We start from the raw sequence: 21,924 nt of genomic DNA, 5'->3' as shown, positions 1-21,924 counted from the left end.
GAGCATGCTGAATATCTTAAAAGCAATTGCTTTTAACATTTTGGAATAGAAATGTTTCATATTATGTCCAAGGCTCAAACATCATGACTATGCAAAGATCTGTTGTAACAGATAGATGCAGTCTTGTAGTATTTTCTAACTCTTTCAGATTGGTGAAAGATTGATTCTGAACTTTTCCCATATTACAACACCACATTATCATGAAAAGAAAAAAAAAAAAGAATGGGAAACTGTTTTGCCCTCTATCTGTAAACAGAATTGTCATTACCACTGAGGTTGAAAATATAAGATGCACACAAATCAGGACATCTTAGCAGCTCTGCATAGTGCTTTGATTTAGCTCAAAGTAGCCAATCTCATTTTTATCTGTTTGTAGAAAAACAGAGGTTTTTCCTTCCTGATGTTTTTATTCTAGTTCAGGTTTCTTAAATAAACATAAAATAAAGTTTACAATTTGACCTTAGTGCAGAAACCAGTGTTCTTTCATTTAGTGCAGAAATTGTCCATGGCTTTGCATGTTTCAATTCTTACATATCTGGGTTATATTTAAATAAACATCAGAGTGTTCAGAATCAATAGCAACTTAGAAAAACTTGATTATCTGCATTTCACCTAAAGAATCAATATGAGTCATTAAACTTGTTCTCTTTGGATTATCCTAGTCTCTCTGGTCATTCCCTGTATTCAAGCAATGGCAATGGCAATAAGAAGTAGTCTCTTGTGACTTTTGGCTCTTACACACAGTTGGGTATTTGCCATTCTAAGATTTGTACAGCTACAAATTTGTTTGACATTAGATCAGGCAGATATTTTTTGAAAGAAAGACAAGATATAGGGAGGAGAATTATTCATGTTGTTATACGGCAGCTGTGTGAAGGAAGTAGGCTGAATTTTGTTTTTCTCTTTATTAAAATATTGTAGTGCTTGTTTATAAAATCTGCTAAGTACTATATTTGTTAGGGATGGACATACAGCTTTTAAAATAATGAGAGGATCTAATGGGATGATTTCTGTCATATGTCAGATTCCTCAGTGGTAGAAATGTAAGCTAAATCACCATTAACTCCCTTTATTTTCAGTGGCAAGAGATAGGCAAAGTGTCTAAAAAAGGTGAGATGAATTGTCTCCCAAGAGATTCCAGCTTCTCTGCATTGACTACAAAGGAAACTTAACATGACATGTATAGACTTCGGTTTTAGAATCCTAGGGGTAGGTTACATCCATGACATCATAAGTCATGGGGCAATCAGATATTATATTGATTTATTTACATAAATACTTTTGAATAATCTGCAACTGCAGGGCATGTACTTTGCTAACCTGTGCTGCCACTTAGGCTTTCAGTCTTATGATTTGTTACATTTGTTTTTCACATCTTGCTTTAAATGAGCTCTCCAGGGCTGAGATTTTTCCAGTGTATTTGTACAACACCATTACTGTGCCTTATTTTTCTTCACTGAACACCTATGGGATTTAACTAATTAAATAAACCTATTGTTTAAATGGGTCAATTGCCACAAAACCAAAAGTTTCATTTCAGTTGTCAAGTCCCAAGAGCAGAGATACTTTGGTGATGGGTAAAATGATGTATCTGGAGGCTAAATGAGCCACTAAGTTTGCCACTGTTCATCATGGAGTTTCAGTGAATTAGAGTGGGAAGGTGCCGAACATCTAAGATGCATAGGATCCAGTTAAAGATCTTCATGTAGACTTAAGTTACTGTGTCTGTATTGACTACATCAAAGATAGCCTTCTTTGTTTTGTTTAAAAACGCCTACTTCAATATTAGAATTTCCTAAAACAAAAAACAAACAAACAAACAAACACTTAAAATCAAACTTGGGGCTCCATTAATTCATTTCACATTTGTCCTGTGATTCTATGTTCCTGTTGATACTCCCAGGCAATTTTTGTAATGTTGTTTTTTAAAAATACTAATTATTCTTTAGTACTTAGTTAGTTAAATTATGCTATACACATGAGTAGATCTGTGGTATATTTGTGGCTACTTATATGCTTAAAAATGCTCTGAGGTGCAAAATGATTGATTTGCCTTTTAGAGCTCTGTGAAGTAAATATAACATCTGGTACCTTTACATTTGAGATCCAGCATGCTTCTGGATGCTTCCATAATATTTCTTACTGGTCAGTAATGGAGTACACAAATATTTGAAATTCAAGAAGGATAAAGGGGATAATCAAATTCTCTACATTTCACCATTCATATTGGTCATGCTCATACCTGTTCAGGTCTATTAATAATTTTCACTTAACTGCAATACCATTATATACACACCTAATCTGTACAACTAAAGATGTAGTGTTTTGACACTTCTTACATAGAAAACTTTTTTTGTCTTTAATAATCTGATTTATTGAACCAGAAGCAGAAGCTCATAGGAAAGTTTGAAACACAGCAAAGCTGCAGAGATGAGATTACCATATTTTAAATTTCATTTTTAACTTTTTATTACAGTTTAAATAGATATTAATGTGGTCCCACTTTTAGGAAAATATTCAAGCATTTAAAATGTGGATGGGAACACAGATTTTCAAAATACTGACTCTGGATTTGTGCCTGACTCCCACTGAAAAGATAGGGGTGAGGGCAGTCATTCTGTAAGCAGTATTAGATGTTATGGTGCTTGGTAGTGCAATGATTGCAAGAAGCATGCCTGATTCTGGAACAGTATTCAAGGCTCTGGCTCAGTTGCCAGCAGGTTCCTGGAAAGCAGATTAAGGTAAACTACTCTTCTAGGTTGGGATTCCTAACAGGCAGGGTACAAAGAATTTTAATCCAGCCAGTTGGAAGTACTAAAACCAATGTCCTAACTCTGTTTTATAATCTGCAATTAGCCATCTCTGTGAAATAATGACTCAAAAAAAGAATGTCCTTCTTGAACTTTGATTTGTTGCTTTTCCTTTTTCTCTTATGTAGCTTAGTGGTTAATGTGTTGGACAAAGTTCTTTACCCTTCCCAGCCTGGGAAGATTTGAATCAATACCTCCCATGTTCCATGACAGTACTTGGGCACTATGCTGGACATCTCTGGGGTAGAGAAGTCTTCTGATCAGTACAGCCTAGAAAGCAAAAGTAATTTCCCAGAAGGAAGTTTGACTCTACAGTCTGTTACCACTGTCCACTGAGTTTGCTGCTCATGCCTGTAGTAATTTGGCATACTTTAAGCAATCAGTTGTTCAAATGGGAAAGGAAAATTGTCCTCAGCTGACAGATTTTATTCTCACAATTGAGTAGGCAAATTGCTAGACTGGAGTAAATCTCTTTCTCTGAATTTATGATACTTTCAATCCTATCAATTCAGTGGTCCAGCTTCAATGACAGTGCTACCATTTCTTCCTTAGAATAGCACATGGTCTGCTGGGAAGGGCATCCTCCTGGAGTGCAGGGAGTGTATGTTCAAGCCATAGGTGTTCGTGGAGTCTAAATACCTTATTTTCTTGTCTACTGGTAACAACTGATAGTATAAGTCCCTTAAAGCCAAAGGTAGTCACTGCTTTGAGAGTGATTTAAAGTTTTATGCAAATTAATTAGCTTTGCTCATTCTTTGAAGACTTGTTAGAACAATTATCTGCAAAATTCCTATTTTCTGTATACCCTAAAATACTTCATCTGCAGGTATGGATTTGAAAGCTATATAGACCAAACCAAAAATAATACTTATGGCATTCAGTAGGATATGTTTAAGTGCTCTGGGAACTTTCTGCCTGTAACGTTATGGTGAAGTCTGCTTCCAGACTCTTCCTAATTTCCTATCCTCAATTGTATACAATTCCACCTCAGTACCAATTCATATGCTTAAGTGGTTTATTAAATGTTTTTTGATAACCTTAGTCTACTTATGTCTATAGTACATTTTTAGGTTATGCTTTACATTAAAATAAATTCTGATGTGAAATAAATAAATAAATAAATAAATAAATGAGTAGCAGCACTGTTTCTGGAGTTACTTTTTAGCTTAAAAAAAAAAAAAAATCTAAGCTTTTTCAAATTACTAAATCAGTACAAAAAATGAGAAAAAATGAGAAAGAAAAAAAAAAAGAGAGAATCCTCTAAAATACAGTGTTATTCTGATTTAGGACATAATATTGCCATCATCTTATTTTCTTGAGTTAGGTATTATAGCACAAGACTTCTGAAATAGGAGATTCAATAGAAAAGAGATACAAATGTAAAAAGAAGACTGGTAAACGTGATAAATAGTAATCACTTTATCTAAATTAGGTACTTAAAGTTGACTGAATTATTACTTGTCACATATTCTCCCTTTATAATCCATATAGGGAAACAGACACTCTAAGTGGAAAGTTTCCTCCAGATATAGATGTCATGTCCCACTTTTCATATGTGAGGTACGATATCATTTAGAGAATATAAATCAATAATTTGATTGAGAAAATTTCCTATATTTCTCTGATCCTATACAATTATAGTTAGAGATGTTTAATTGTTATAGTTTATAAATAGTAATCATACTAATTATGTTGCGAATTAGAACTAAATTAGTAAAACATTACATTAACAATCAAGTTCAACTCTGAAAGAAATACGCATTTTCTGATGAAGAATCCTCCTAAATGTAAGAGTGAGTGACACCAAATGTTTTTTAATGAAGAAAAAAAAATATTGAGAGTTAAAAACATACCATAAATCATCTTCTAACTAAGGAATATAAATTCGTATATTATGTCTTCAATTTCTTCAGTTATTAATGTCTATATATCTAATGTCTCTTGGAGCTTATCACTATGAAAGTCAACAATGTTCTTTCCACAGGAATTATTCATGATAGATTTCAAAAAACTCAGATGACTTAGACATACATTCAAGAAGTGTGGAATATTCAAAAGTGTATTTCAGGAAACCCAAATATATATTGCACTGAAAGCCATGAGAACTGAAGCTTAAGGGGAAAATAAGACAAACATAGCTGACCAGGGAAATACTGTGAGCAATAAAGGAATGGATAAAGGCATACATGACAGATAAATCAATGAGGTCATTGTATGAGCAGGGATGAACAAGTCTCAAATATAAGCAAATAAGGGAATGATCACAAACGACAAAATTGAAAATTGCAGGAGCTATAAGGAAAACAATAACAGATTTTACAAATATATGAAGAACAAGAGGTCAATGAGAGAGACTGTAGTCTCTGTATGTGATTGTGAGGGGAAGTCAGTGACTGATGAAGGGAAGCTGAAGACTGCTGCGAAGCTGAACATTTCCTTTCCCTCGACATGCTTACCAGAGGGAAAATGCCAGAAACAGAGAAGTGTCCTGGAGGCAGAATCTGAAAAATTAATGAAACAAAAGCTGATAGCAGAACAGGTTAAAAAAAAAAAAAAGAAAATAGGACAGCTAAATAGTAGGTTCTAAGTTTGGTTTCCTGTTTCCCAGGCTTCTGAAAGACTTCAATAATATGTTTTTTTCAACAGACTCTGAGGTCTATAATATATGAGGTAAATATGAGGTATATGAAGTTTATAGCTGAAGAGAAGGGCTCCAGTGCAAGACAGTATTTTAAAGGTTTTATGAGAATAATACAGGCAATGGTAGCTTTATAAACTATAAATCCAAGCACAGGAAAAAAAAAAAAAATCAGGACTGTAGACAAAATAGGCAGCAGAATTGGGAACTAATTGGGAAAGAGTTTACAAAAGCTGAGTCATAATTAACTAATATAAGTGATTTCCTTGGAAAAGACAATGAGAATAGATGATTGAAAAGCTAAAGTCAAATTCACAACTTTATTTGAATATTTATGTTACAAGTAGTTATTTAATTAGATTTATTAAAGTAGTAAACCAGACCAAGTAGCTAACCAATGTTGATTTCCACTGCTGTTTATGCCCAGGTCTGAATCCTGAGTAATGTCTTTGATTCTCACATACTTTATAAAATATTGTACACAAAAGCATAAAGCTGTAAAAAGAGATAACAGATGACCACAACTGGTAATGTCAACTTCTTTCTACTTTTGACCAATTATTCATATTCTAAGAGCCATAGAATAGTATTTAGATGCAAAAATTAAGCACTTCAAATCAAAGCAGATGGAGTTACCCTACCATCTTCTTCCCCAGTCCCCAAACTAATGAAATTTTAAAGGGCGCTATTTGGGGCCACTGCTAGATGAACAGTTTTCACAGTTTAATGACCTTAGTCAAAGAATGTGGTAGGCTGGGACTAGTGTTCTGGCTTTAATGTGACAGAATTTAAGTTTGCATCATCTCCAATGGTCAAATGTTTTCACACCTAAGAATCTACTTCTGCACTTTAGCCTTGACAATTTTATCTCAGAGCTGCCTAAAGTGTCATCAGCACCTCTTATTATGATATGCTGGAAGAACTGACTGAATGGTACAATGGTACAGCTCAAAAGATTGGAGTGAATGAGACTACATCTGGCTTGTGAACACACTAGGGGTGTTCACCAGCTCTCAGTGTTAGGGCCAGTTCTGTTCAATGTTTTTATCAATGATCTGGATGCAGGAATTGAAAGCATATTTAGTAAATTTGTTGAAAATAATGAACTGTGAAGTGCTGTTGACTGTCTTGAGGGAGAAGAGGTTTTGCAGAGTGATCTAGGTAGGCTGGAGCTTTGGACCATCAGCAACAGCATGAAATTCAACAAGAACAACTGCTGGCTTCTGCACTTGGGACTGAGTAATGCTGGACACAGTTACACACTGGGAGATGAGTGGCTGGAGAGTAGCCCTGACAAAAGAGGAATCTTGGCATGACAATTAACAGTAGGCTCAACATGAGACAGTAACATGCTGTGGGGGCCAGGAGGACAAACTGTATTCTGGGGTGCATTAACACAGCATAACTAGCCAGTCTACTATATTTAGTGTTGGTGAGGCCTCCCTTTGAATATTGTGTTCAGTCCTATAAAAAGGATGCTGAGGTCCTTGAAAATGTCCAGAGGAGGGTAACAAAACTGGTAAAAGAACCGGAAGGCATGTCCTATGAAGAGTGACTGGGGTCACCTGCTTTTTTTAGTCTGAAGGTTGAGGGGTGACCTCATTGCTCTCTGCTTCTTGAGGAGAAGTGAAGAGCGAGGTGCTCACCTTTTCCTCCTCGTATCTAGTGACAGGCCATGTGGGAATACTAAAAAAAAAAGTACTACTAAAGTACTACTAGCTTTTAGTACTACTAAAAGCTATGCCAGAAGGAAAATCTTGCTTACTGAGAGGGTAGTTAAACACTGGAAAAAGCTTTCTGAAAAGGTGGTTGATGTTTATTGATTGATTCATGTTTAATAACTGTTTTGGATAATGATTTTAAGTATGTGTTTTAACTTTGCGTCAGCCCTGAAGCAGTCTGACAGTCGGACATGATCTTTGTAGGTCCCTTCTAACTTAAACTATTTTATTCTGATCTGTTGCATTCTGTTCTGTTCTAATGTTATGATAAGAGAAAAAAAAGGAATGCTGGAGATAGTTGGGGCTAAGCCTACTCTCATCTTTGAAAATAAATATCAGGGTTTTGTGAAAATATCACTTAATGATACTGGCATTAAAGAAGCTGTAATGAGGATAATATACATCACAAGAAGGAACAAAACCAAGACAAGAAAGCATGACACATCCACTCAATTAATGTTATCCTGTCTTCTTAAATTGCACTGAATGCAAGTTTCTAAAATCTGCATAATGTCCAAGCTGTGACTTACACCTGTTTTCCAGGATTGCAACCTGCTGGGCACCTAACTGAAATAGGTACCTCTGTTACCATTTCCCTGGGCACTACACACACATTGAAATTCTAGTTCTGAGGAAAAAAATGCCTGCCTTAGAAGTCAGAGCTCCATATAGATAGTTCAGGTATGCAGTTCCTGAACTCCTCCCATAGCACCAGGGGATGCTCCAGAATAAACCTGGAGTGGTCAGAACTACAACAGCATTCTTTTTCCACAAGTTTTAGACACTGTCTAGATTTAATTCCTGTTTCTGCCCTGACTGTGATAAGGTGGGATATTCTCCATGAAAATCATTTCTGCCATTCCACTCGACTCTGAGCAGCTGAGTGTTTACTAAGAGTAGGAGTCACAGGGCAAGAGTCAGGACAGTCAGCAGTAGTGTGAAGCTAGGGACAAGGATTTCTGCCTAACATGTAGACTTCATGTTGAAGCATGCTTAGATACAAACAAGGAAGGAAGGAAGGAAGGAAGGAAGGAAGGAAGGAAGGAAGGAAGGAAGGAAGGAAGAAAAAGAAAAAGAGAAAGAGAGAAAGAGAGAAAGAGAGAAAGAAAGAGAGAGAGAAAGAGAGAGAGAAAGAGAGAGAGAAAGAGAGAGAGAAAGAGAGAAAGAGAGAAAGAGAGAAAGAGAGAAAGAGAAAGAGAGAAGAGAGAGAGAGAAAGAGAGAAAGAGAGAAAGAAAGAGAGAAAGAAAGAGAGAGAGAAAGAGAGAAAGAGAGAAAGAGAGAAAGAAAAGAAAGAGAGAAAGAAAGAGAGAAAGAAAGAGAGAAAGAGAGAGAAGAGAAGAGAGAGCGAGAGAGCGAGAGAGCGAGAGAGCGAGAGAGCGAGCGAGAGAAAGAAAGAGAGAAAGAGAGAAAGAGAAAGAGAGAAAGAGAGAGAGAGAAAGAAAGAAAGAAAGAAAGAAAGAAAGAAAGAAAGAAAGAAAGAAAGAAAGAAAGAAAGAAAGAAGGAAGGAAGGAAGGAAGGAAGGAAGGAAGGAAGGAAGGAAGGAAGGAAGGAAGGAAGGAAGGAAGGAAAAAGAAAGAAAGAAAGAAAGAAAGAAAGAAAGAAAGAAAGAAAGAAAGAAAGAAAGAAAGAAAGAAAGAAAGAAAGAAAGAAAGAAAGAAAGAAAGAAAGAAAAGAAAGAAAGAGAAGCTTCCCAGGTTTAAGACACAACAGCAGTAAGGGTTTGAGATTTTGTTTGCTTACTGTGTATCAGACTTAGATTCTTGGAGCTCTTCTTTTAGAAAGGGGTGTTCTTCCCCAGGATATGCTCCAACCTGCTGGTTGGAGCTTGTTCCTAGGATCTGGAACGTGTATGAGGTCTATTCCCCTTCTAGCCAACACCATTAGTCCTGAACCTCTGTGTTGATTTCTGGAAACTATGTATCATCAGTGCTACCTTGACTAGCTACCTTGACTGGCTGCCATGTGCCCACCAAGCTGCTCTCTCACTCCACCTCTTTAACAAGATGGGGAGAAAATATAATGAAAAAAATCATGGGTCAAGATGAGGTCAGGGGGATCGTTCTCCAGTTACCATCATGGGAAAAACTGACTTGATTTAAGGAAGATTATTTATTGCCAATTAATAACAGAGAAGGAGAGTAAGAAACAAAGACAAAATGAAAACACCTTCACCACGTCTTCCCAGGCTCAAATTCATTCCTTCTCTCCTTACCTGCTTTGCATCACTGGGGGGTGGGGAATGGGGTCGATGTCAGCACTTATTCTCTGCCACTCCTTACTCCTCATGTTCTTCCCCAGCTCCACCATGGGCACAATTCCGCAGGCTGCAGTTCCTGCCAGCAACCTACTCCCATGTTGTTTCTCCACAGGCTGCTTTCAGAGCACATCCACCTGCTGCGGCATGTGGCCCTCCATGGGATGCAGCATGGATATTGCCTCTGTTGCCTGAAGCACCTCCTTCCCCTCCCTCTGCACTGACCTCTCTGGCTGTAGAGTTGTTTCTCTCTTGTTTTCCTCACTTCTCTCTTATTGATGCATAGTATTTTTTGATCTTTCTTAAATATGTTTCTCAGAGGAAACTAAGCCCAGCCATGCCCTACACTGGGGCAGTTGGAGCCAGCTGGAACCAGCCATTTTCAGGCCTCTCCTCACAGAGGCCACCCCACATACCTATGTAAATCCAATCCACATGCTCAAAAGCAAAATGAGGATAACTGGGATCTGTCTAGATGGAGGTATCTAAGTGTTACTCTGTATTTTCTAACAGTGTTTCCCATTATGAAAACCAACTTTTGTGACTGCACCTGATCCTTAGATAAATGTGAGCCAGGCTGACTGAGCCAGCCCTACTGTGAACAAGGGCTTTAAAATTCACATAAGACAAGGGTTAAGTTAGGCACTTAGATAAAATGGGCTGCTTGTTACCTAAATAGCAGTTTAAGTAATTGGAATGTATAGCTGCCAGGATGTGATTAAATCAGACCAAAATGCAGACATCACAAAGAGCACATCTGTAGTACTAAATGCTGTGACAAGTCCTATTTTTCAGTGGTCTGTTAATAGAAAATGAAGCATTAACACAGTAGAAGAAAATGATAAAGATCCTCAGTGTTTTGTAATCTTGATAAAGGGTATAAAAATGTAATGTAATAAGGAAGATATAAGTAGATATGCATAAAAGGCTAGAAAAAAAAAACACATTTGGAATGTCACAAAAAATAGTTACTCTGAAGAAACAGTTTAAAAAGCAATGTGGTTTGAGTAGCACTTAAAATCAAACAACAAAGAAGACAAAAGAGAAAGTTCTTTAAACAAAAAAAGTGATAGTGGTTACAACAAGAGGTGACTACAGTCAACAAACACAGATCATACATCTTTAAGAAACAGGTAGCTACTCCAGTAGAAGACCAGAACTCTGAAATTTTGCTTATGTTAAAATGTGCTAACATGTGAAGAGAAGATGTACTCAGCTTTGAAAAAAAAAAAAAAAATTTACTTCCTTCACTGACAAAGGATTTAATATATTGTTTCATTTTTTTTGGTGTGACAACACTTTCAGCATTGTCCATTAAACTGTTAGTTCTGGTTGTGTTGGGGAGCTTTCATTCCCATTTATTCAGCCTTGTAACGTATAATGAAGATGAACAGTGGAGAATTTAAGAGCAGTTCATCATTTGTAATAATAACAACAAAAAGTGTTAAAAATGCATTTGTATTTTCTTTAATTAAATACCACTCAAACATGTATGCATTTTAAATGATCAAAACCTTTCTAAATATTAGAAAATTATGAAGCATTGTTTTCTTCCTGATTGTTATATTGATAGCTAACAGGTAGTGCCATTTTGTTTGTTTGTTTGTTTGCTTTTTTTTTTTTTAAACATATCAATCTGCCCTAGAAAAAAAAAAAAAAAGTCTAACACACAGAAAACAGAAAAGAAAAAGAAGGAAAAACACACATTTGTATCTACACTGTTTCAAGCAAATAATAATTATTTGCAAGTTCACAGGTTTTGTGAATATCTTCCACCCTGGTCATCATTGCCTAAGCAAAGTTTTGGTTTGAAAACATGCATTTTGAGAACAGGAACCAATCATGTTATAGAAATTAGAATAAATGGCTAAATGATGTGAATTATCCTACAGAAATTTTTAGGATAGTGTAATAATTTGCATCTTTTATTTTCCACAGTGTTTACGGCTGTCCTTTGGCAAAAAAACGAAAAACGCAAGATAAGCAACCACAAGAACCAGCTCCCAAAAGAAAACCCTTTGTGGTTAAAGCAGACAACTCCTCAGTAGATGAGTGCTATGAAACTGATGGAACAGAGGAGATGGATGAAAAGGAAGAGGAAGAGGAGGAAGAAGATGAAGAAGAGGAGGAATATTCTGATGACAATGAGGAGCAAGGTGATGAAGAGGAGGAAGATGAGGAGATAGATCGAGAAGAAGAAGAAGAGATTGAAGAGGAAGAAGAGGAGGATGAAGAGGAAGGTGAAGATGTAGAGGATGAAGAGGAGGAGGAAGAAGAGGAGGAGGAAGAAGAAGAGGAGGAGGAAGAACGTGGTAATAATCAGAGTATTAGTAAAAAGTAAACACTATGTGTTTTCTGGGTTAATCTTCTAGTGTGGTGTTTGAGGATTTAGCTGTGCAGTTCTCATTAAAGCTAATGGAAGTCATGCAGTTAAATCTCTCTGCTCCACACTGAAAATATACCCCACTGTGTTCTCTTAACATTTATTTTAATGTCTGTCTTCCAAATATTTTTGATACACCAGCACTCACATTTCAAACAAGGAGGGTGGAGGTGTATTTGTGTAAAAAATACTTGCATAAAATGTAATCCTGATAGTGGATTAATGCATGCAGGTACCAGAAGAATATTCACAAAGGTACAAGCAAAGCATCAGCTACAGCTGGGTGCCTGTACTGATCATTTGCAAATGTATTTGCTGGATCTGCTTATGTAATGTCAATGATTGCCCACATAAATGCTGTCACAAGTTTTCACATAATTTTTCTGAGCAAAAACAGGCCTCTCCCCTTTGAAATTTTTGTCCCAAACTTCCCAGCCCCACCCTCCACCAAGAAACTATTCAGAATGAAGTGTTATGATATACTTTGGTTCTTTGAGACTTGGATGCTGTGTACTTTAGTTGATTCTATTGAAAATACAGAGAGAGAGGTTTAAATAGATAAAGTCCTTCTAAAATTGATATATATTGGTTATGATACCTTGGCAAAAGTGCCCTTTATACATACAGGTCACTGGTAGTAAGTGAATTGATGTAATAGCAATGTAATGTAAGCTATGAAACACTCTTTTCTTGGGGATATTGGACTCTATATAACCAGTATTTTCAAAATATATAATCAGTGTCCATTTACTCGAGAATCCTTATGCTGATGACAGACATCATAATGCACTGGGGTGAAATTGAAGAATCATGCAAAAATTAATGAGCTATCTAAAAAGTATTTTGTTCCCATTTCCAGGGAACACGTTTTTGGTTGGGTAGATTCACCTTTCTAACCAATAAAAATATAAGAAAAGCTTTCAGCACTCCTCAGTTGGATTCCTCTTAGGAACCAGGTATGAAAGTTGTATGACTTTTGTTTCAGCATTCTGTAAGGTCAGATCTTAAATCTTATAGGAATACTTTGAAAGTATTCTTTCCATTCGGGCAAGATGGTGGCTAGCTGTGTGGCTATAAGCATTTTCTCAGGTACCTGAATCTATAGCATATTCTCAATTGCTTAAATTTGTCAGCAAAACTGATAGAACATACATGGCCAATTTCAAAAGTTTGGTGCAACAAGGAAGCCATTTCCTTTTGCAGGGAACTTTGCTTCTTTCAGAATCTGAAAGAGAAGCTGTATTAGATCAATCTGATGTGCAATTGCTACTGCTATTCTGATGGGCAAGTGGAGGAAGTCTAGCAGTTCCTTTAAGATATAATGGTGACTGAACTTTTCAATGCTTAGTTCATGGTGCAACTGCTGCTGTGTTTTCAGCTAACATGAAAAATTTTAAATCTACACTATCAAAAATATAAGGAAAAAAATAAGTGAAACTCAAAAGCTCAAGTAAATTACTATTGGTGTGCCATCAGGCTTGATACTCAGCTTACTTCTACTATCATTATGAAACACAGTGGCTTACTTGTTCCAACACAGTTACACATGCAGTTAGCCATTCTAATCAACCTAAAGAGGCTGACATTGCTTTTTGACTGCTTTCCTTCCATAAATAGTAGGCTGTGGTTAAGAACTGCAAGAATATTGCAAAGATGCCTGTATTAGCTGCTTTGCATAATGCTTGGAATTAAAACTTACACCGGTTAAGTTTTTCTTAGGATCCCATGTTATTCTGGAATTAATACACATATTCATTGATATCTATGTGTATTTCTTCTATGTCAAATATCAATCATTAGGAAAAAGGCTCAAAAATGTGAAAAGTGATAATAGAATTTTATAAGAAAAGTATTATAAGATCTTCTATTATTTTATCTATTAGATATCTATTATTATATTATCTTATTATTATAAGATAAGAATCAACATAGTAATCATTATGTGGACAAACCCAGTTAGAGTACAGCTGATTTACAAGTTAGCATTAGTTAATGTTAATTAGTTAATTAGTTAATTAGTTAATTAGTTAATTAGAGTTAGCATTAATTAATGAGGAAGGTAATACAGAGTTCCTTATGGCTCTGCCAGAGAGTGGGGAGATTAATAACAGAGTTTGTTCTTGGTGAGGTCTAGAAGCTAATTAATAAAACAGATTTGTTTAGATAGTTTATTTCTTATTTATTTTGATAAGGATCCTGATGTTTTACTTTCTTCTGCTTATAACATTAGCAACACTGGTAGAATCTGGACTGTTGATTTTCCAGAGAAATGAGGTGCAAAGTTAGGAGTTCTAAAAATACATGGGCTGAATATGGCACTTGCCTTTATCTGTTGACTGTATGGGAAAATTAGGTCTGTCAACTCTGAATTTAGTAGTCTGAATCACTCACTGCTCACTACAATTTAGATATTGTAGTAAACCACCATCCAGCTTCTAAGGCATCTTAGCAGGAAGTATCTTACTGTTGCTTTTCCTAGAAACAAAACGTAGAATTGAACAATGGACACTAGAATACCTGCACAGCTCTAATCAAAGTTTCTGTCACTTGTGCTGTAGATTACAACCATAAGTAAATGTACTCTGTGGACAATACAGCTAACATCATAAGTAGTAGTGATAGAAGAATTCCATCAACAAGTACAGAATTACAGACCCAGTAATTAAGGGGAAAAAAAATAAAAGCAAGGCACTTTGCTGTTTCTTAGACCAAACTCAGTTTTCTGTTAGAAAAGGATTAATCTTGAGAAATTCCAGTAAACACACTGGCATCTCACTGCTCATATTTTTTTAAAAACTAAAGTGAATTTTGGATGGGATTCTCAGAGGATTGTATGTAATACAGGTATATAATTCTTACTGAAAACCTTGGGCATTCACTGAAAACATCTCATCCTTTTGGAAAATCACATCTTTCTAGCCTTGTCATTGATAAACTAAAGGACTTGCGAAATAAGGAAGTATCCTAAAGCAACACTCTTACAATTCTCAAAATACCAATTAAAAACAAAACAAAACCCCTCTTTTAGATCTGACTCCCAAATTCTGTGCTCATATGTCTCTATATAGTCCATTGAATTAAAATTAATGCTTATAATTCCCTGGCAGTGGCAAAACATATCCTCTTTCAGTTTCCATTAAATGTACCGAATGTCCTTAAGAACGAGTATCTATCATCTATGGGTCAATTATTTATTGAGAAGCCCTTATGTTCAGCTCTACCTTTAGAGGAAAGATGAATCTTTCCAATCTCTTATATTCAAGAAAAAAAAAAATAATAATTAAAAAAAAAAAAAGCAGATATGACCTTTGTTAAGATAGCCAAACCTGTAAATTATAATACGAATGGGAAGTAAAAAAGAAAGAGTAAGAGAAAAGGCTGCTTCTGGAGTGCCCCTTCTCTATGATGGTGACTGCTGAAAATCTTTGCTGAAAATCTGAAGGGCACATTTGATTTGCAAGGCAAACTGAAGTGCTTTCTCCTGAGCTCACTTCAGGTAGTTGGGTTCCAAAGACTGTTTCACAAAGCTTTTCTATTATAGAAAGAAATCTCCGCTGGAGGAGCTCCAGGAACAGATGTTCCAAGGCACCATTTAGCCCATATCACATGAAGACATTCAAGATGGCTTGTACTTCAGGTATTTCATAATCCGCCAGGGGCAGGAGGAGTCAGGCTTATTCGAGATCTAAAGAAACTCAATACATCAATCAAATCCATTTCACAAACAATACTACATAACTGAATGCAGTTTCTCAGAAGGTGAAATTGTATAGAAGGATGTATAAATCTTTTAGAAATCCCCTACATTTTCTAACAAAACCAAGATAGCTGGCATATACAATATACTAATATGTGGTACTGCACCTACTTTATCAAGTGAAACATGTTGAGAAAATACCTGTAAAACAGAAATAGCAGTATCAATACATTTTTTGGTTGTGTTTTGTTTGTTTGTTTGTTTTTAAGTGAAGACTTTTTACATGAAAGTAGAGATGGTGTACCAGTTTTCACATTTCTTTAAATTTCAGGATTATTTTTAATAATCTGGTAAAATGTTTTTGGTTGGTTGCTTTGGGGTTTGATTGTTGTTGTTTTGTTTTGGTTGGTTTGTTTTTTGTTTTTCCTCCACTAGCATAAACTAGACACAGACACACAGGCACTCATAATTTGAAGTCCACCTGTCAACATGAGTACCATGCCCTCCTCTGTCTTCCTGGTGCCTTCATCATGCTTCTGCACCACTTATTTTTGTCACTTCAAGAGGAAACACAAACACCAATCACATGCTGAGGAAATAGTGCTAGTACACAGCTTTCCAGCTGTCCTTGCAACTGAAGGCACTCAACATTTCATAAAATAAAGATGACAGATCTGTATTATCAATGGGGTCTGTCCAACCCAATGACCACTAACCATTTATTTAAATTATTAGCAGGAAAGTGGTTCACTATTGGTGAACACAGTGAGTGTTCAGTAATAAACAGAACAAAGAGCTGGACTTATATGTACCTCATAGGCAAAACACCTAATAGAGGAAAATTGTAGTTTTAAATGAAGAGGCCAGAAAGTATCATTTCATTACTTACAACAAGATACATGGAAAGAATTGCATTTTCCACGTCCCAGGAAAATTTAATAAATACCTGATGGCCTCAAAAAGGGAAGCAGATCTTAACCCTTTGCTACTAGACTTTATTGCAGCATCATTTCAACTCCTTTATAAAAGAAACTACCCTGTGCTTAGGGTATCTCACAAGTAACAGTACGAATAACAGAAAATAAATAAATAAATAGCTACATCTGGAAGGAATTTATCCTAACCGTCATGAAGGTTTCCTCTAGATACCAAGATAAAGTTGTCTTACTGATCTAGTTACAAACTACACAAGCCTAGAAGTGGTTGGGTTGAGCCACTGCATAAGACAATTTTTATTGACATCTTCTTTCTGCATTGAAGATACAAACGTAGATTGCAAGTTGTTTTGATATTTAGCAATTTATATTATTTCATGTGGAGACATTCAGACTAAATGTTTTCTCTGAAAATTTTCATTGGAAATATAATTAAAAGATTTGGAACAGGTTGTTCAGAGTGGAAAAGTAGGTACCTCCAGTTCTCATGGGATTGGTTCAGATCTATTTATTTTAATTCTCTTATGTTTGCAGTTGTTTGGTTGGTGGATTGCATAAACATAGCTGCTTTGCTAGCATAGTAAATTTTTGCTTGTTGCTCTGTTCTCAAGGTGTTTACTGTGTGCTGCTCCTAAACAGTATGATTGGTTAGGTCTTGATTTAAACATCACTTTTAATTCTTTGAAGTGAGATAAGGCTTGAAGCTGAGCTCATTTGCATCACGAGTTGCATTTATGTGTGATGGTGTTGTATGTTATACATAACTTTTCCTTCTCTTGAAAAACTATTTATAAAAACATCCTTCTGTATAAATGTTTGATTCTGAAGATCAGAATTTTTCAGGCTGTCTAGACACTTATACACAGCTTTAAGCTGTTAGTAGTCCACTTCTATGTTGAAAGTTAGGACTATTTCCTTTTGATATAGGAGTTTGAATATTTAGTTCCTTTCCTACAAATAATAGGCCCTAAAAGATATGTGAACTATATGATTCTTAAATTAAAAAAAAAAAAAAAAAAAAAAAAAAAAAGATTAAATTATAGCTTTATGCAATGTAAAGAAATCATTAATCATCATTAATCATTTACCTTTGGTACAGATCTATGCCATATGCAACTTCTGTTGATGTAAGCAGAAATTCTGTAGAAGACATTGGGATAATTAAGGAGTTCAGAGTTTGAACTAAAGGCTTTGACCACACAACACATTCTGATTTTAATGTTATTTCATTCTGAATCTATTTCACTTACACATGGGGTTGCTTGCTTGTATTTTTAATTCACAAGCTCTTTCCTTCCTTGTTAGCTGAACATAGGATGTTGATCTATAAACAAATAGCAAATTGTTTCAGGGCTTATTGTAACTAAACCTTTACCTGGTCTTGACAGAGAAATAGATGTGGAAAGCAATCGTATATCTCAGCAGTACGGCTTAGGATTCTCACACATTTCAGTCCTCAAGAAGAGGCTGCACAGAGGTTGCCTTTTCTATATTTTTTTTGCATCCTTCTATCTGCAAATAAATGCAGAGTGGATCCTTGACTTCCCCTCTTTCATTTGTTGTCTGGCAGATGATATTGTAAAATTAATTCTTTCTGAAATAAGATAGATTGGAGAAGAAATTCCGAACAAAAGTGCTGAAGCCTTAGAACTTTATTCCTATTCTCACTCAGACTCTGTAAACAGTTCATTCCCAATGATCTTCTAATTTTGGCACAACTGTGCCAAGAAGCTAGTTGCTTTTGCTATTTAGTGCTTTAAAGAGCCAATAGTGAACTCAGTGATATATCAGCTCTCCTCATCCATATTTGCAAACATAATGACTGGATGTTGCTATAGATAGTCTCACATCTGGGATATGGCACTTAGGGAAGTGCCATATTCAACATATTCATGGGTTGTGCAAAAAATAATTCTTCATGATCTCTTTGAAATCCTTTGCCTTTCACAGTGCTTCTTCACAGATAGCATTGTCCAGACTGTACTACAGTTTAGACAGAGTCTACAGACTCTGTCTGAATCCCTCTTGACACTGTCTTAAACAACAAACTTTGCTTTGTTAGTGTTTCAGGTTCCTATTGTGTTTAGACTGTAGGTCTAAAGACAAATTTTGATCATCATATTTATTCTCACTGGTCTTAAAGTGTTTTTTCCTAAAATAGTGAACACAAGTGACAACTTTTCTCCTTGAAAAGCAGAGAACCTTATTTGATCGCTACAGGTGTTAATTTTTCACTGCAACATTTCCTCCAGGGTATATTAGAATGAAATAAAATTACAGACCAGATTGATAATTTCTTCTCATCCTTATCTATTTTCATGACTAAAATTTACAGTCCTGGCAAATTCCTCATGTCACAGAAATTTTGTCAAATTGAAAAATAAAAACAACAACATTTTAAAAAAAAAAAAAAAGAAAGAAAGAAAGAAAACACTTAGAAACAAAAGCATTGATTTATAATGAACGTATATATGTAATTGCATCTAAACATCAAGAAACCCAAAGAAACCCATGAGGAAGCACTTTACTGTACAGGTGATGAGGGACTGGAACAGGTTGTCCAGAGAGGTTGCGGAGTCGCAGTTCTTGGAGATCTTCAAAAGTTGCCTGTACATGGTTGCTCTGGGTATCCCTGCATGAGCAAGGGCATTGGACCTGAAGTCCCTTCCAACCTTAACCATTGTGTGATACTGTGATTACATGAATTGTGAATACTTTTTATTATGGAAACATTTCCTCCTCATTTTACTTTTCAGGATGATTCAGTTGTGTTCGTTTGTCACATGTACCATACATGACATAGTCCATTTATACCATGGACAATTCTTTCCCTTCTTTGATTCAATTTATTCTACAGACATTCTATGAGACCAAACTATGGGACCTACAATTAGCTAGCTGGACAGTGAGAATGGTCTAGTCACTTAGCAAAAGATGGAGAAGCTAATGCTAAGAAAGAAACTAGCTGAAGGCTTTTGGTAAAGGATGTAAAATAGTAATTAGAAAGGCCACTGATGTGGTTATAGAATCAGCCTGATTTTGGTCACTGTTGTTATTGTTACCTCAGAATTATTTGGCACAAAAAGGCTTCTTAGAGAACAGTAAGTGTGTCAAGTATCCATAACACTGTGGGTTGATTAGGTGAACTGATATACCTGATAGTTCTGTTATCCCAAAAGCTTGATTTTGCAGGCTATACTTTTAATAGGAAGAGTAACAGTCTTGTTTGACACTGAAGAAACTCCAAGCAAGAGCTACATTTACAATTCAAATAAACAAACAAACAAACATACAAACAAAAAGCAAGTAGGCCTTATTTTTCCTTGTACTCTTTAGACACGGACTACTGAAAGTAACAGGTGTAAGGTCTGTGTGACGTGAACACATCCCATCATATAATACAAGAGAGTTTGCAAAGCTGCACAGGCCCACATCAGGCTGTTTTTCCTTACATTTTTAACTGAATGTGTGGTGACATTCTTTGTTTGTCATATACATTATTAAGATATGCTATGCAGCTACTGTCTTCTGATTTCTATTGTATTCTATATATCAATTCTATTGTTTCACCGACTACCTCAACTTACAGAGGTTCTGTATAAGCAAGATACAGATGCTTATACAAGGCTAAGTGGTTTCTTGGACACCTGATGAAACACAGTAAAGGTGTCTGTACAGACTAATGCTTAGTTGTCTTTTATCATCTACAGTAAATAAAGCATCATTCAACTCAAAGATTGGCACCGTACAGAAAGTTTATTTTCTTATTCTTTTGTGATATGCTGAATAAAACTTTACTCTTAAATAATCAAATAAAATACATATTTATATAACTAACAATAGAAGTACAGAATAACAGGTAATTATTATCAGAATGTTAGGAATAGTACTGGACTTGTACAGTATACAAAAGTACACAAGTATAAAAAAAAAATGCTTATATTAGAGATCATTTATTACCTAATGAGAGCAGTCTGTGAATGTTCTTCTCTGAAAATACAGTGAAGAAGGGTAACTTTTAAGTATACAGAAAGTAGAATATTTTCTTGGGAGCCCCATACATTTGATGGAGTGAGATACATGTTTCAGAATAGAAAGAAATTCTGCCACTGACTGTAGTAACTCAGGCACCTGAGTTGAGTGTGAGAATTAAAACGTGAGTTCAACACCACCTTTCCTTCTTGTCTGACACGGAGGGCTAGCAACTAGATCAAAGACTGCTTTAGATAAGCAATGCTCACACCCTAGGGGGGACAAAAAAAAAAAAACAAAAAACAAACAAACAAAAAAAAACTAATAAACCAAGGAGGGTCATTCTTCTGGGAAAGCAGGACTTGCTGGGTTCCTTTCTGTGCTCGAAGAACACTCTAACATCTTATATACTGGCTGCTTAATATTAGATTACAAAATCAGTCCTGGGTGCAGGGATCAGAAATGTTACTTCTCTCTTGTAGGTGAATGACCTTGTAAACTATGCACAATGAAGACAGTATATTTTTGCATGACCCAAATAACATGAAACTTTTATAGGTCTCTTGTGTTCCATGCTTCCTAGTAAGCTTGCATTCAGTCCAGCTTTTATTGCATTTGGGTGATGTGATATTGAATGCATTCAAATTGGGAGAACTTTTACTCTCGGTCTTCTAATTTTTTAGCAAGTGATCTACCAAACTACGTATTTCATCAATGAGAAAAAGGGTGATTGAGGGAGGGAAATAAAGGAGGAAACTGGCAGTTTTTCCCTTAACTATAACTTAAAGCAATCCAGTCAAAGCAACAGTTCATGAGAAGCCTTTTTCTGCCAAGTGCATTAGACAGATTGGGTCTCTCTGGGAACTTAGATATGAAGATGGCCAGTATCTAGAATTCTTCAAGGTTTAAATGGGACATGGGTGCAGAACTTCTTAAGGCTGGGAGTATTTGGTTAGGATTAGAAGGAGCGCCTTCAACAACTGATCAGTGTTTTGAGTTCGTCAGTTTTGATTTCAGATATATCCTCGGTTTAAGTCTCAAATGAACATAGAAGTAGTTGTATCACCAAATGAAAATGAAATGTGACTGTTCCTATGTTCCTGTTCCTATGTGACTGTTCTTACGTGAGATTTCCAGTCTGAAAATGATGTAGACATTTCTGCTGCTATTCATAAGAACTTGTTCTTGTTGTTTAAGTGATTCCAAATGAAATGACCATTAAAGAGAAGTATAAGGAGAATTGATTCAAGAGCTGGAGGGTGTTCTGACACAGAAATTGAAAGAAAAAAAAATCCAAGTGTAAAAGGAAGTTCAGGACTTATTCAGAAAAAAATGGAATGCAGAAAGACGTAAATAAATGATTAGAAGACCAGCATGGGAGTACAGCAGAGTGAAATATATTGTTAGCATTCCTTCCTGGGACAACAGGATATGAGGAAGACATTAAAGCAGCAATCTAAACTCTGCACTGTGCAGAATTGTTAGTATAATAATGCAAAGGCTTTAAGAAAG

The 21,924-nt window shown here is 35.8% G+C and overlaps 1 protein-coding gene across 3 annotated transcripts in view; it reads left to right on the top strand.

Moving 5' to 3' along the window:
* MYT1L (myelin transcription factor 1 like) overlaps positions 1 to 21,924 on the top strand; it is a gene marked incomplete at both ends in the record, with an annotated part of 132,311 nt that overhangs the window by 16,887 nt on the left and 93,500 nt on the right. For all 3 annotated transcript variants that reach the window (XM_084283981.1, XM_084283980.1, XM_084283982.1), the window contains one exon: positions 11,364 to 11,734. In XM_084283981.1, coding sequence (XP_084140107.1) covers positions 11,364 to 11,734 — 371 coding nt within the window. The remainder of the gene's footprint in view (positions 1 to 11,363; positions 11,735 to 21,924) is intronic.

The sequence above is a fragment of the Netta rufina genome (assembly GCF_964035555.1).
Source record: "Netta rufina genome assembly, chromosome: 3".
Taxonomy (NCBI): Eukaryota; Metazoa; Chordata; class Aves; order Anseriformes; family Anatidae; genus Netta; species Netta rufina.
Note: the sequence above shows the minus strand (reverse complement) of the source record. Positions and strands in the feature narration are given on the sequence as shown.